Source organism: Paroedura picta, chromosome 2 (genome assembly GCF_049243985.1).
Source record: "Paroedura picta isolate Pp20150507F chromosome 2, Ppicta_v3.0, whole genome shotgun sequence".
NCBI classification, from domain to species: domain Eukaryota; kingdom Metazoa; phylum Chordata; class Lepidosauria; order Squamata; family Gekkonidae; genus Paroedura; species Paroedura picta.
In genome coordinates, this window is record NC_135370.1 from 151,185,990 (window position 1) to 151,201,548 (window position 15,559).

At 45.1% G+C, this 15,559-nt stretch overlaps 1 protein-coding gene across 5 annotated transcripts in view; it reads left to right on the plus strand.

The window, feature by feature from the left end:
• Window positions 1–6,662, plus strand: part of ADCK1 (aarF domain containing kinase 1) — a 126,620-nt gene extending 119,958 nt beyond the window's left edge. For all 5 annotated transcript variants that reach the window (XM_077323348.1, XM_077323349.1, XM_077323352.1 and 2 more), the window contains 4 exons: window positions 1,724–1,873; window positions 2,796–2,993; window positions 3,733–3,926; window positions 5,689–6,662. In XM_077323348.1, the coding sequence (XP_077179463.1) occupies window positions 1,724–1,873; window positions 2,796–2,993; window positions 3,733–3,926; window positions 5,689–5,857 (711 nt within the window). In that variant the 3' untranslated portion in view covers window positions 5,858–6,662. The remainder of the gene's footprint in view (window positions 1–1,723; window positions 1,874–2,795; window positions 2,994–3,732; window positions 3,927–5,688) is intronic.
• The last annotated feature ends 8,897 nt before the right edge of the window (window positions 6,663–15,559 follow it).

Here is a 15,559-nt window from a genome sequence, read left to right on the forward strand (position 1 = left end):
AACCATGGCCACTTGCACAAGAGGAGTTTAAATATTTTCTGAGTCTCCTTATTAATGACATCACATCGACCCACAGTTCAGGCAGGTTCACATTTCCATATTCTTAGATGTACAGCTCTCACTGGATTCTGAATAGAGAGAAGCCATTCTTCCCAAGGGGGTACTTTGAAGACTCTGAGGATGAATGTAGGGTGACCAATCTCCAAGTGGTACCTGGAGATCTTCTGGGATTACAACTGGTCCCCAGGCAACAGGGTTCAGCTCACCTGGAGAAAATAACCACTGTAGATGGTAGATTATGACATTATGCCCTCCTCCAACCCTGCCCTCCTCAGGCTCCACCTCCCAAATCTCCAGGTATTTCCCAACACAAAGCTGGCAACTATAGGTGAGTTACAGATATTATGAACACAGGACTGCTGCCAAAAATGGAAGCTCTGAGTACCTCTCCCACCCATTCAGGAAACTCTTCCAGGGCCACCAGCATACCCCAGGGTTTCCTGAAACCCTCATTGAGAACGCCTGGTCTAGATAAGCAGTTATCTGTTGTTGTTTTTTTAATGACTGTTTCCTGTGTTACACGCTGTGTGATTCAAAGCGGGTAGCCATGTTGGTCCATGCCATTATATCTGAAGAAGTGTGTGTGCACACAAAAGCTCATGCTTTGAGTAAAACTTTGTTGGTCTTGAAGGTGCCACTGGACTCTAAATTTGCTTCACATGCTGTATGAATTATGTTAAAACTAGTGTTGTATCACTCATGAGTACAGCCTGGTTTTTCTCTAGATTGATGTCTTTCACCAAGATACATACATTGTCCTCAACAAGGGGCCATTTCCTATGTTACTTTTCAAAGGCTGTACTTGTGTTTGTGTATATGTCTAACAGCATAACCTCTGAAAGAAGTAACTGTTTATGAACATGTATGTCATAAAGGTATTCTTGCTGGGGAGCTGGGCTTGGCTGTAATTTGTGCTGAGCTCAGGTTGATCTCCAAGTGATTGGTCAACATTTCAAATGCCTCAGGTGGGCATTTCACTTCTGTTTTTCTCCAGAGGCATCCTTTCAAACTCAGCTCCCCATTAACTCTTCTGCAGGAAACGTGTCCATGCTTCTGATCCTTCAAAATATCTGCTTGGTGGACCTTATTTAGCAAACTCTTGGACATACTTTCAGTGATCCCTCAAGTCAGTTCCCTCCTCCTGGGCACCTCTACCTTTGTACAGGCAAATGATCCACTCTGCATCTGTTCTACTTGAGTAAGGCACACCACACATACATCAAAATACCTGGGTAGATATGCCCACATTTCTCCTCTGATTCCAGAGCGAGCAGAATAGGTCATCATTGGCAGATGCTTGGGCAGCTGACCATGCCAGTAGGTGGCATCCTTCTCTGCATGCTTACTGTTCCTTTTGCAATTGCCAGGTCTCCCCTGGCTGCAGACAGGGGATGGAGGGTAGGATTTCCAGATCCAAGTTGGTAAACTCCTGGAGATTTGCGGATGGAGCCTGGGAAGGACACGGATTTCAGTGGGGCACGGTGCCATAGACTCCAACCTCCAAAGCATCCATTATCTCCAGGGGATCTGATTTCTGAAGTCTGGAGATGAGTTGTAATTCCAAATGAAGCCCAGGTCCCACCTGGAGGCTAGTTGCTTGGCTCATGAACTCCCTGGTCAAGGCCTTGCCTCACGCTGTGCCCTCCTCCTTCTCTCTTCACAGCTTTCTCGCAACCTGGGGAAGCTGTACAGTGAAATGATCTTTGTGAATGGCTTTGTGCACTGTGACCCTCATCCTGGTAATGTGCTGGTGAGAAAGTGCCCAACCACGTGCAAGACACACATTATTCTTCTGGACCATGGGCTGTATCAGGTAGGCAGAGAGCCGTGTGAGCTGGCATGGTTATGGCCAGTCATACCATCAAGCGACCAGCAGCTTTGGACACTTGTGGAATGAGAAACAAGTAGGGGGAGGTGATGGGGGTCTATATCGCCTGGTACTATTTCTGTGCCTGCTCAGGAATTAGAATGGATGACGTGAAGATGCACAGTGCAATGCTCAGGGCTGCGAGTAATGATCACGCAGTAGAATGGGATCTAGTGAGGGATCTAGTGGGGCAAGGGCTGTGGTGTGGGTTACAAGAGGTGACTGGCGTTCACTGAGAGAAGAGAAGCAGTCAGGGAAATTCACTTGACCAGCTCACTGGTGGAAAGTACGGTCAAGTAGCAGTCAAATTATGATGACCCCATGGGGCTTCCAAGGCAAGAGACAGTGGTGGTTTGCTGTTGCCTGCTTCTGTGTAGCATCCCTGGACTTCCTTGGTGGTCCTCCTTTGAAGTACATCCAGGGCTATCCCTGCTTAGCTTCCAAGACCAGAACAGATCAAACCAGTTTGGGCCGTCCAGGTCAGGTTAACCAGCTCATTAAGGCAATAGAATATGAATGGAACAGGCAAGTAAGTCTGTGAAGGCTGTCTAAGTCTCTTGGTAAGAAGGACATTGTTTAATATTTCACAGACTGACAACTGAGGCTGGTGCGGGTAGCATAGACTCCATGCGCAGCCAAATGCCACTCATGCCCATGTGCATCAAACTGAAATAATAGACTGATTGTCCTCCTCCGTGAATGAAACGGGCAATGCCTTGATCCTTGATATTTGCTATCTAACTTCAGCTGCTTTGCTGTGGAATCCAGGACCTTCAGCTTTGAATATTGGCGATAGTATTTGAAAGTGTTTTGCTGGGTCTTGAATGCCTGTTTTTTTCCCCTTGAAAAATTCCTCCGCTCTCTTCAGACCCTGACAGACAGCTTCCGCCTGGACTACTGCCGACTCTGGCAGGCCTTGATCAAAGCTGATATGAAGCGGGTGCAGAAATACAGCCGGAGATTGGGAGCTGGCGACCTGTATCCCCTCTTTGCTTGCATGCTCACTGCCAGATCCTGGGAATCAGTCAACAGAGGCATCGACCGGTTGCCAGTTACAGCCAAAGAGGTGCATTTTTAATTCTAATTTATCTAGTAGTGTTATCTTAATAATGAGATATAAGGAGTTTGCTGACTTTAATAGTAAATTAGAATGGATATCTACACTAAAAGGGGGACTGTGGTTTTTGTGCTACATTTACTTTTCAGTAGGCTGTTAATTTAGCTCACTCATAGCTGTAAAGGCTTATGTTTTGTGGAGTTCTATAGTTCTTACAATGGAGGGATCACCAGCTTAAGAATACAGCACATGCTTTGCACACAGAACGTCCCTGGCTCAATTATTAGTTGGCTTAGATGGTACCTGGAATGTGCATTCTGCTTTACAGAATACACAAAGCTAGGAATATGTCCCAGGGAGTTTCCAATCTAAAATCTTAGGCAACAGAGGGGAGGGAGGGAGAAACATACCAGACAATGATATCCATCATCCTGATTATATATTCTTTGGATCAGCAGGAGTGTGGAATTTGGAGAGTGTACCTTCACCCAAAAAGCAGGGCTTAAAGACACTCATGAACACATGCAGCTGCCTTGCCCTGAGTCTGGCCACTGTTCTGACATTGGTAGCAGCTCTCCAAAGTTTCTGATAGCTCTTGAAGCCACCTGCTATCCAATCCTCTTAACTGGAGATGCCAAGAAGGGAGCCCGGGGCATTCTGCATGCAGAGCAGGTAGGACTGGCACCAGTACTGCCTGTTCAAGCTTCCCTTTGCCATTTTCTATACATCTCTAACCTGCCTGTTTCAGGACATTGAAATCCGGAACAACGCTGCTGCTTACCTACCTCAGATCAACACGCTTCTCAATAACATCCCTCGCCAGATGTTGCTGCTGCTGAAGACCAATGATTTGCTGAGGGGGATCGAGTCAGCTCTGCAAGTACGAGCCAGTGCCAGCTCCTTCCTCAACATGTCCCGCTGCTGCATCCGTGCTGACTCCACGTGAGTTCCCCGGCTTGTGTGTCAGGATCTCTGATTGCTGCTCCCTTCGCTCCTTAACAGGACAGTTCCTCTTTCCTGCCGCTCTGCAAAGGCTCACGCTATAGAACACACAACAGGAGTGACTCTTGCGTGAGCTGGGCAGTGAGGAGTGCCATGAAATATTTAACGTCCTACCCCCAGCTCTTGATTTCATGAAATCCGATTGGCACGATTGAGAACGAGGAGCAGAGTTGCAGACAGAGATTGCCTTTCCCTGCTCAAGAAAGAGCAAAAGGGGATGGTAGGCAAAGGAGAAAAGCATGTTTCTTTACCTCCTTCTACACCTGTTACAGTCCTTACTGTATTCATGTTTGTGGGGACACAAGACTGGATCCCGAAGTACATCAGTGTAAGGTGCTGAGTTTGCAGATTGTCCCCATATTTCTCTCTCCTGGCAGCTGTCCTTTCTGTTCCTGGGGCAGTTTGTTCCATGGAGCACAGGACCCGCTAGTCCTGTTAGTGGATGAATGTAAAAGGGGTGGGGAAGGATTTGTCTCTTCCCCTTCCTCACTGTGGTGCCACTGGACTCTGATTTTGTTTTGCAGTGTGGTAGTGTTTTGAGTGCCGGATTAGGATCTGAGAGATCCAGATTTAAATTGTCAATCGGCACTGGACCTTGCTGGGTGATCTTGGGCCAGTCACATACCCTCAGCCTAACCAGCCTCACGGAGTTGTTGTGCAAATAAAATGGAAGAGAACAACATAAATGGCATTTGGTCCCCATTGGGGAGAGACGTGGGATGCAAGTGGAGAATATAAATAAACACCTCTGACCTATGTGGCAATTCTGCACACGCCTGTGACCCGTGGAATAAAATTTCCTGAGTTTGGAATGCAATGAATGTGGGCAAGATCCTTGCATTCCTCTGTGACAGGATCCCACCCAAGGCCCGCTTTAGAGAAGAGCAGTTGGAGTAAAGGAGAATCTTTTAGACAACAACAAGAAGACTTGGTTCTTATATGCCACTTTTCTCTACCTGAAGGAATCTCAAAGTGGCTTACAGTCGCCTTCCCTTTCCTCTCTTCACAACAGACACCCTCTGAGGGAGGTGAGGCTGAGAAAGCCCTGATATCACAGCTTTATGAGTGCTGTGGCCAGCCCAAGGTCACCCAGCTGGCTGCATGTGGGGGAGTGGGGAATTGAACCCAGCTCTCCAGATTAGAAGTCCACACTCCTAACCACTACACCAAGCGGGTTCTCAATGCATCTTGCATGCATCTCTTGAGACCTAGCTGGTTCAAAGCATTCCTTCCTGTCTCTTTTTTATTTTTTTAAAAGATTAATTACCCCAAACAGAAAGAAAAATATAACTAAATATAGCAGCAATGGCGCTGAGTCTATAAGTAAGCATCTATTAAAGTTTCCAAATATTTTAACATGTTTTTGTGCAATTGGCTCCCCCAGACATCACAGACATCCCTTCCACGTCCTGAACTCAACTGACCCTCTATGGGTACTGTTCAAAAACTTCTATTGTATTGTTAATTGTTATAGTATTGTTACTCAATACTGGTTCTTACTATTATTGTTACTGTTATGATTATTGTTAATGCGGCTACAATGTATATTTTATATAAACTGCCCTGGGCCTTACGGGAGGGCAGTATAGAAATATAATTAATAAACAAACAAATCTATGTGCCATGCCTTCAAATGCTCATAAGGTTGTAAGATCCTCAGTCCAATGGAGTAATAGCGTTTCTTCCTGTCTCTTACCCCCAGGTATCAGAGGAGCAAGACTGATTCGCTCTACAGGAAGGCACAAATATCCCTCTCTGAAGCCCTGGGCCTTTGGCAGATCAACTTGTATGAACTCTTCTTGCGTTTGAAAGGCTCCCACCTAGGAAACTGGGTCATTGCCTTCTTGAGCTGGATGCACCACTGCTCATAGCAGCATGAACTAGTGGGAGAAGCTGAGGCCATGGCTTCCAAGCCTTTCCCAGCTGTAGAAATCTGTCCATATTTATTCCACTGGAGTTTTCTTGTACAACATAGTCCTATCCCTTATCATCTTTTGGGGGTCCTGCTATCTCCGGCATGGAAAAGGGGGAAAGCCGTACAAGGTAGCAGCCAGAACTTGGAGGGAGCCAGAAATCCTGGTTTCCAGCCTTAGTTCATGGAAGAGGTGGCTTGGGTAAGGGAGCTTTAAGCCTCTCACTTTTGGGGGTGGGGTGTGTCTCCGGGTCAAGTCCTTCACAAAACAGAACAATTTCTGTAAGTCCATGTACAAACTTTCTGTCTTGCCACAGAATTCCATAAGACAGCTTAAAAATCTTCACAAATTACTCCCCTGATACGTTATTGGCTCCTCAAGTGTGCAGAATCCCTGTATAAATACCTATTTTCATTAAAAATTTCTGTTAAAAAAGTGGCTGAAAATGGACAATGGGTAGGAAAGCAATCCATTGTCCACTGAACAATCCTCCCAGCTCAAGAAGGCTGCGAAATCAAGAGTCAGGCAAGGAGACTCCTGTCCTGCCACTGCCATTGACTTAACAGTGAGACTTTGGACATGTCCATTTACACCTTCTTGGCCTTAATTGCCTGATTACAGGATGGAGGCCGCACTGCCAGGGGGACTTTGAAGCCGCCAGACGGCTCTGCTGAACGGCCATGTATTATTGTCTCCAAATTCATCAGCTAGTGCTGGTCTTGTTTGTACACTGCAAAAGTAAATAAAGAAGGATACCCTCCAATGGGAAGATAAAGGTACATATTTGCCTCTTTGCCTTCTGACATGCTCTTTGAGTCCAGAGAGTGATAATGTCACTCATTTATGTCAAGCTCATTCCACACAATGGTTTTGTTCCTTTATCAAATGGATTCTAAGAATTGTTTTGTACTGGGGGTGCTTAGAAGAAGAAGAAGAAGAGTTGGTTCTTATATGCCGCTTTTCCCTACCCGAAGGAGGCTCAAAGCGGCTTACAGTCGCCTTCCCATTCCTCTTCCCACAACAGACACCCTGTGAGGTGGGTGAGGCTGAGAGAGCCCTGATATCACTGCCCGGTCAGAACAGTTTTATCAGTGCTGTGGCGAGCCCAAAGTCACCCAGCTGGTTGCATGTGGGGGAGTGCAGAATCAAACCTGGCATGCCAGATTAGAAGTCCGCACTCCTAACCACTACACCAAACTGGCTCTCTAGACACTATTCTCCCCCTGCCCCTCATCATTGGCAGTATTTGCTCACTCACCTGTTCGTTCGTTCGTTCGTTCGTTCGTTCGTTCGTTCATTCATTCATTCAGCTAGCAATTTATATACCGCTGTTCTCAGGACAGTTTACATTTATTGTTGAACTTGCAGACAACGTGCCTTCCAAACCACCATACACCTTTATTTCCCACATCATCATCCTGATCTTTCCCCCAAATACTTGTTGATCATATTACTTTAGCTTCAGACACACTAGCAGCGAAATTTGTTCCAATGGGAACTGGACTCGCCGCAGGGGAGGAGACTGTGGCTCCGTGAAAGAGCATCCTCCCAAACTACCACCCTGACATCTTCAGTTTAAAGGACCAGGCAGTATGTGATGTAAAACAGTGTTTTCCAACCTGTGGGAGGCGGCGGAAAAGTGGGTCATGAAACCGGTGAAAGTGGGTCGTGGGTCAGCTCTCCCTAATGGCCACACCTGCCGTTTCCATTGCTCTCTTTCGTATTTTTGAAATCAAGATCTGATCCTGGCAGCAGCACCTTCCATATCATATCATACATTAGTTAGTATTTTTAATTCATTGTTTATACCTGTTGATCAAGTAAATTTACTAGAGGTTACTAGAGTAAGAATCTAGGGGAGGTTGCACAAAAGGGCAACTAAAACACCTTCCCTACGAAGAAAGGTTAAAGAAGTTAGGCTCTTCAGCTTGGAGAAACTATGATTAAGGGGTGACACAGCAGAGGGTTATTATGCACAGAATAAAAAAGGCCAAGAAAGAAGTACTTTTCTCCTTTTCTCATAATACAAGAGCTTGTGGACACTCAGCGAAATTAATGAGCAATAAGCTCAGAACAGATAAAAGGAAGTACTTCGCCCAAAGAGTACTTAACACATAGAATTCACTGCCTCAAGAAGTGGTGGCAGCTACATGCATACACAGCTTCAACAGGGAACTGAATAAACCAGAGATGTCAAACTCATTTGTTACAAGAGTTATGCCAGGCCATGTGTGCCATAAAATGTAATGACGGGTACCACAGATATCAAGTTGATAAAGGATACAGGCAAACCCAATTAACTCTATTGTTGCTGTCAGCCATTCAGTCATGTCTGACTCTTGGCGATCCCATGGCACAGTTGTCGCCATGATTCCCGAACCTGCATCACCTCCCTTAGCTGTGCAATGTTCTGGCCGATGATCGTGTTCTTTGTTGATCATTTTGATCGTGTTCTTTGTTGGCCTGGTTTCCTTTTTCCACGGACAGATCCTAGCATAATTGCTTTCTCCATTGAATTGGATTGCATGATATGGTTGAAATAAGTGAGCCAGAGTTTTGTGATTTTGCCTACCAATGATAGATCAGACTTTATGTGCTGTAGTGTTTCCTTGTTTGTGACGTTTGCTGTCCACGGAGCCCGCAGAAGCCTTCTCCAACACCACAGTTCAAACAGATCGATTCTTGTCCATTTTTTTCATCATCCAACTTTCAGAGCCATAAGTGGCTATTGGAAATGTGATAGATCTAACTAATCTACATTTGGTAGTCAGGCTTGTGTCCTTAGCTTTTCCACGTTCGGTTCAAGCTCATCATTGTTGAGCGACCCAGAGCAATTCAATGTTTTATTTCCATACTGCAGTCACCACTCACATCAGTTTGTGATCTAAGAAAAATACATTCTTGAATGCATTCGATCTCTTCACCATCAATTGTTATTGTGACGTGTCTGTGTTTTGCAATCGTCGTTATCTTTGTCTTTTTAGTGTTTAACAGAAGGCCAAATTTCTTACTTCCTTCATTGACCTCTATAAGCTGTTCTAGGTCTTCCTTAGTTTCTGGCAGGAGGGCAGTGTCATCAGCATACCGAAGATTATTTATATTCCTTCTTCCAATTGTAATTCCAGTGTTTGATTCTTTGAGTTCAATCTCATAATAATCTCAGCATACAAGTTAAGAAGAAGAGTTGGTTTTTATATGCCACCTTTTCTCTACCCGAAGGAGTCTCAAAGTAGCTTACAGTCGCCTTCCCTTTCCTCTCCCCACAACAGACACCCTGTGAGGTGTGTGAGACTGAGAGAGCCCTGATATTACTGCTCGGTCTGAACAGCTTTATCAGTGCTGTGGTGAGCCCAAGGTCACCCAGCTGGCTGCATGTGTGGGAGTGGGGAATCAAACCTGGTTTGTCAGATTAGAAGCAGGGCTTCCCACAATATGTTGTGAGCCTCACAATCAAAAGCTTTCTTGTCGTCAATAAAACAGATGTAGACATCCTTCTGATAGTCCTGTGACTTTTCCAGAATCAAGCACAGGTTTGCTGTGTGATCATGAGTGCCACGCCCCTGTTGAAAGCCAGCTTAAACATCTGGTACATCTTCTCTTTCAGTGGTTGTTGCTATGCATTGTTGTATGATTTTGAGCAGGATCTTACCACCATGAGAAAATTAACTCTATTATGTTTACTCAAATTAAAACATGCTTTAGATATTAAAACTCTTGCAGCATTTCCTTAAGTACCTTCCTGATATCCACCTTCCCCCTTTCGCTGCTCATTATTCAGTAGCACTGGGACAGCCTACAGCAGGGGTAGTCAAACTGCCGCCCTCCAGATGTCCATGGACTACAATTCCCATGAGCCCCTGCCAGCGAATTGTAGTCCATGGACATCTGGTGGGCCGCAGTTTGACTACCCCTGGTCTACAGTGACAACACACAGCTTCTGTCATCTGGCAATAAAGGTAATGAACAGTTGCTTGTGGGCTCAATAAAAGCCTTGGATGGGATGGTTCTGGCCCACAGGTCATAGATTTGACACCCCTAGGATAAATGTATGGCGCAGAAGCTCATCCGTGGCTATGACACATCAAAATATAGGTGGAAAACAATGTCTGGAGCAATGATGATCCATTATTTGTGCTTGGGGGGCAACATTGGGAGGATTTCTGAACCTCCTGAGGGCACCTGGGTTTTAGCCACTGTATGATACAGAGTGTTGGAATGGAAGGGCCATTGGTCTGATCCAACATGGCTTCTCTTATGTTTGTATGTTCTTAGTTTAGAGGGAGTCATGGAGAAGGAGATGGTGGTCAATGGCTGGAATGTAACTTCCCTATGCAAAGGCTGTGTATGTCCAAATGCCGCTTCTGTATGGTTCGTATTAGGGACAGCTGTGCCTTTTGTGCAGTTCACTTCTAATCTGGCAAGATGGGTTTGCCACTCCTTCTCCACATGCAGCCAGCTGGGTGACCTTGGGCTCACCACGGCACTGATAAAGCTGTTCTGACAAGCAGTAATATCAGGGCTCTCTCAGCCTCGCCTACCTCACAGGGTGACTGTTGTGGGGAGAGGAAAGGGAAGGCAGTTGTAAGCCAATTTGAAACTCCTTTGGGTAGAGAAAAGCGGCATATAAGAACCAACTCTTCTTCTTCAGTTTCTCATAACTGAAAATGTTAAAAGTTGAAAGTTGTTGTCGCACTGTGAATCTGTTGTACTATCTTTAAACCGCCCGTGGCGCCGCGGGCACCACGGACTAAATAAATGGTTAAGCCCTCCTGAGGCGGGATGTGTCCATGATGAGAAAGGGTCCGAATTGGACCCTTCCTCAGGACAGACAATCGGAGGGACCAATCGGCAGGCGCTTTGCGCCTGCCGATTGGTCCCTCCGATTCCCAGCCCCAGGAACTGTGAGCCGCGCACAGCGCGGCTTGCGGTTGCTCCCGGCCTGATGCGGCGAGAGGCGCAAAGCGCCTCTCACCGCGTCAGGCCGCCGCCCGAGGGAGCCCCCGGCAATCACGCGCAGCGCAGCTGCCGGGGCCTCCCTGCCTGGCGCCCTGACAGTTGCTCCCCTGACGCTTGGAAGTCTTGGGACGCTTGGAAGCCTTCCTTCGAAGTCTTGGGACGTGGAGCGTCGAACTCTCCTGAAGGTCCGCTCTCCCCTGCCGTCCATCAGCACTTCAGCCGCTCGCCAGCCGCTCGCCGAAAGACAAAGACTCCAGCCGCTCCCCAGCCGAAAAGGTAGTCCCCCCCCCCATACCCTCTCTCACGCCTGGGGGCTGCTAGAGCCCATTGCATTTTGGCGTGCAATGGGCTTTTTGGCTAGTTTAGTTATAATCTGTTATGATCAATTTTGGAACCACTGTTTTGTTTGCCGTCACTAGATTATGATGTATACCCATGACATTTTATGTAAACCACCCTGAGCCTCATGGGAGGGTGATATAGAAATTCAAGAAAATAAAATAAATTGCCTAGGGCCCCAAAAGCCCTGGACTGGCCCTGGAAGGGTCACCACATTGCGTGTGGACCATATTTGGACTTGTGGGTCGTCATATTGAAAAGGCTGGGAATAGCTGTTGTATAAGACCTCAGCCCAAGACCCTGGATAGCCACTGCACGTCTGAGTTGACGATACTGACCTTGATGCTGATAATCCATTTCAGCATAATGAAGCTTCATGTGTGTTCATATGACAAGTGCATTTATGACGTCTGGGCCGTGGCATGACTGCTGACATTTCTTTAGCTCTAGCACATCTGCTCTGTCTTCTGTGAGTAAAAAGGGCAAGGTTTGTGTGGGGAAAAAATATCAATTTCACCCTTTTCCTTACCTGGTTCAGTTCTTTTCGTTGTAACTGAAGTATTTCTATGCATCACAACAGTGGTGCACATTTGTGGTCTTATGAGGGGGAAATATCCCTCCTTCCACAGCAGTGTGCCAAAACTCCGCATTTAAACATCCAGCCTGCATTCTCTGCCTGAACATAAACACTTTAGTTGTGTGGATTAGCTATCCATGTGTTTTTAGCAGGTTTCAGTTTTATCTTTATCACCAAATTTCCACATGGCTTTAATTAATATGTTAACTGGGAACACAGGACAAGGGATTTAACCTTTTGTACTATGACAGGGCAGCTTACAGCTGGCCTGCTTTTAAAAAAAGCCTCAACAATTTTGTCTCTTTTTCAGACTCTGGAACTCATTGATTCAGATTAACTGTTTACGTTTCTGTATTCCATATTTTGGAGTGACTGCTCCTTGCTTAAAAGAGCTTCTTTCTGGCATTTGCAGAACAAGGCATTCTCTTTCGAAGGTGAATTTTCAACTGAGAAATGCAGTTTTATTTCCCTTGCTCGTTCCTTGTGCCTCCATTGACACCCTCTGCTGGCCCAACACCATAATACCAACTGAAATCAGGGACATAAAAAGCGTGTATATCCTACTGAAAATGAAACTTATTGAAGGATCCATTATTGATTGGAGAGGGAGGGGGCAAATGTTATCTCTGGCAAAACAGCCGAACAGGACTGGCCAAATTCAATTTGTCTTTGCCACCTCAAATACTAGAACTACTCCAGCTGCAAATGCTTCTGTTCACCAACCACCCATCCATCCATCACAGCCAGTTCTCATCATCCCACTATTCTCTGTCAAAAAAAAGTCTAAGATTCCAGTACATTCTAGCACAGCCTTTCTCAACTTTTTAGCTGTTGAGAAATCCCTGAAACATTCTTCAGGTTTTGAGAAACCCTGGAAGTGGCACAGTTGTGCAGAATATGGTTCAGAAGCATAACTGTGTACATACCCATCCGGGGGCCCTCCCCTTCCCACCCCCTCCAGGCCCATAACTTGCCATTTTGGGAGGGTGGGTCGACATGATTATATATGGTCATATCACCCAATAAATGTTTAACAATAAAAAAAAAATAAAATGAATTAACTCCCATCTATCCAGGAATCTCTTCCAGGGCCATCAAGAAATCCCAAGGTTTCATGGAACCCTGGTTGAGAAATTGGAGATGGGAGGGTGGAGCATTACTCTAATATTCATAATTTGCTGCCATTCACTTCCATTATTAGTACAAATAAAATGCTAGAGTAAAGAATGTTGCTAGGTATGCAAGAATTCCTCCATGTGTCCAGAAACTAAAAGTTCGTGTACCAAATACAAGCCCCTAGAATATAAATATACAATAATCATTTTTAATCCTCTTCCTCTAGCAAGGTCAGGGCTGCATACATAATTCTCCCTTCCCCATTTAATCCTCACAACAATTCCTGGTGTGACAAGCAACTCTCAAGCATGCAAGAGTGTAAGTTAACTAAATAATATGCTGGAGTTCTGGATGAGTTATACAAGTTATGTGGTATAAAGTCACTCAGTTATCCCTGTGAGGCAATGAGTCCTAATTCAAAGGGCAAAACAAGTCTTGAATGAGCTGTGTCCTCTCCCCCTGCCTATTGATAAAAACCAAGGCTTGAAGGTTGGTAATACCATTGTGGTTGCCTAGCAATCCCAACAATGGCCACTGAGAGGGCATTCATTTCGTAAAGTTATATGTACTACTTCTATTATTTTGGATTTTTAAAAATCCCCTCAATTTTTAAATTTTGTTTTAGATTTTAGATTTTTTCTACTGCAGACATTTTTTAAGGTTCGTAGAAGGATCTATTTTGTCTGTTCATGTCTCTACTCTTTGGATTTAGGTATCCAGAGATTTGGCATGCTGAAACCTGGGAGGGACCTGCAAGGGACATCTGATTTTTTACTTCTCCACTCTTCCCTTTCCTGAAACTCCTCACTGCATCCTTTTCTTCTTTCTACCCATCAGCCAGTCTACTTTTACCTACTACTGTGTCTTCAGCTTTTTCTTCCCCTGACAACATCTACCTGGGAAACTATGGCCCAGCTGCATAGTGGGGAAACTGCAAAGATTTGCAGAGGGCACCTCACTTTCACCCATATCCCCTACACTATTTCTTCATTCTCTCCTCCTGACAATATTTCCCCACTGCTCACCTCTCCATCAACCTATTGTTTATCTGTCTTCACCTTCAGCTATAGTTATTTGTTTCATTTCTCCACAATGGGAAACCAAAGTGGCCCACATCATTCTCCTCCATTTAATGTTCACAACAATCCTGTGAGGTAGTTTAGGCTGAGAAAATGTAACTGGCCTATGGTCACATAGTGAGTTTGCACAGGTTCCCAAACTCAGTCTGAAATGTTAACCAATACAGAATATTGGTTTTCATGAGGTGACTGCTATTGAATTGTAAAAAAACCAACCAATTCTGCATGAGTTATGAAAGTTGTATGGCAGCAAGTTATCCCATATTTTCTGCCAGATGTGGCCCTTGTCTTCCCTGAATAACCAAAATAGCCCTGAAAAAGGCCCTGACCTTGACCTCTGCCTTTTCTAACAGAAACAAAGATGTTACTGGTATAGTTGCCTAGCAACAGCCACTGAGGGCATTTGTTTCTTAAACCTATAGACACTAATTGTATTATTTGGGGAGGGAATTAATCCCTCATTTTAAAAAAGATTTCAGATTTTCTGCAAGCCTGGAGTATTTTTCCATCTTCTGTATTCATGGATCTAGTCTCTGGATTTAAGTGTCCACAGATGTGGCCATGTTGACAATTAGATATATTGATGAATTTTCTCTGTTTGAAGTGCAATGGAATGAATCAATATAAAAGCAAGTGTTCTCTAGGCTTTCTTCATTTGTCAGATATTGATTATACTTAGAAAAACTAGAACAGCAGCCAAATCCTTCTCAGTCCTACATATATACATGAAAAGCCCTTTCCCCAGTTTTGTAATACTGTTGTCTAGCAGTGATTGTCAGGTTACTGCATACGTTTAGAGAGGGTTAGCCCAATTCATGTACATCTAGTCTTAGAAACACCAGCTGCAGAAAAATTTTGGCTGAAACTACAGCCTTTCCGCATCTTTTGTCTAGAAACAATGGAGTCTGTAAGGCACCAGGGAGCAATTTGGAGGGGAGATGTAGCAGGTGAGAGGAAGGGAGATTATTACTCTCTTGCTCCTTGTTCTGCCCCACAGTTTCCCTTCCCAGGTACTTCCCTTCATTGCAGCTGTTCTAGATCCATGTTAGCTATCTAGCTCTGAACATCGGCATGCCTGCTCTCATGGTGAATTCTTACCATTCTTAGTATACTTAGGCCCATTCCGCACCCGGATCAATGTTGCAAATTGGTTTTGGAACGAAAAACACCATTTTAAATAGTGGAATTCATTGTTATGCATACCTGCCTTTGTAGTGGAATCCAGTTGCGTTTCTATCGTTTCCCACAGGTTTCCGGTCTCGGCAAAAATCGTTATCCAGGAAGCGATATTTGCCAAGCTTTGTCCCGCCCCTGGCCGTCAATCAAACGAGCAGCCAATGGGCGGACGTTATCATGCTCCCGAAAAGCCCCTTTCCCTTTAAGGCAGGTTTAAAAAAACACACACACACGTTGCAATGAATCTGCGTTGATTTGTTGCAACAGAGAGACCCATCTAGCTAGCAGGTGGCGTGTGAGCTGCCGTTTCATCGTTGCCACGCTACCCCAAGTGAAAAAAAAATCCATCCCCCCTCCCGCCATGCACGGGCACGATTTTCAGCCGAAAATAAAGGGAAAAATAAAGGGAAAATAAAC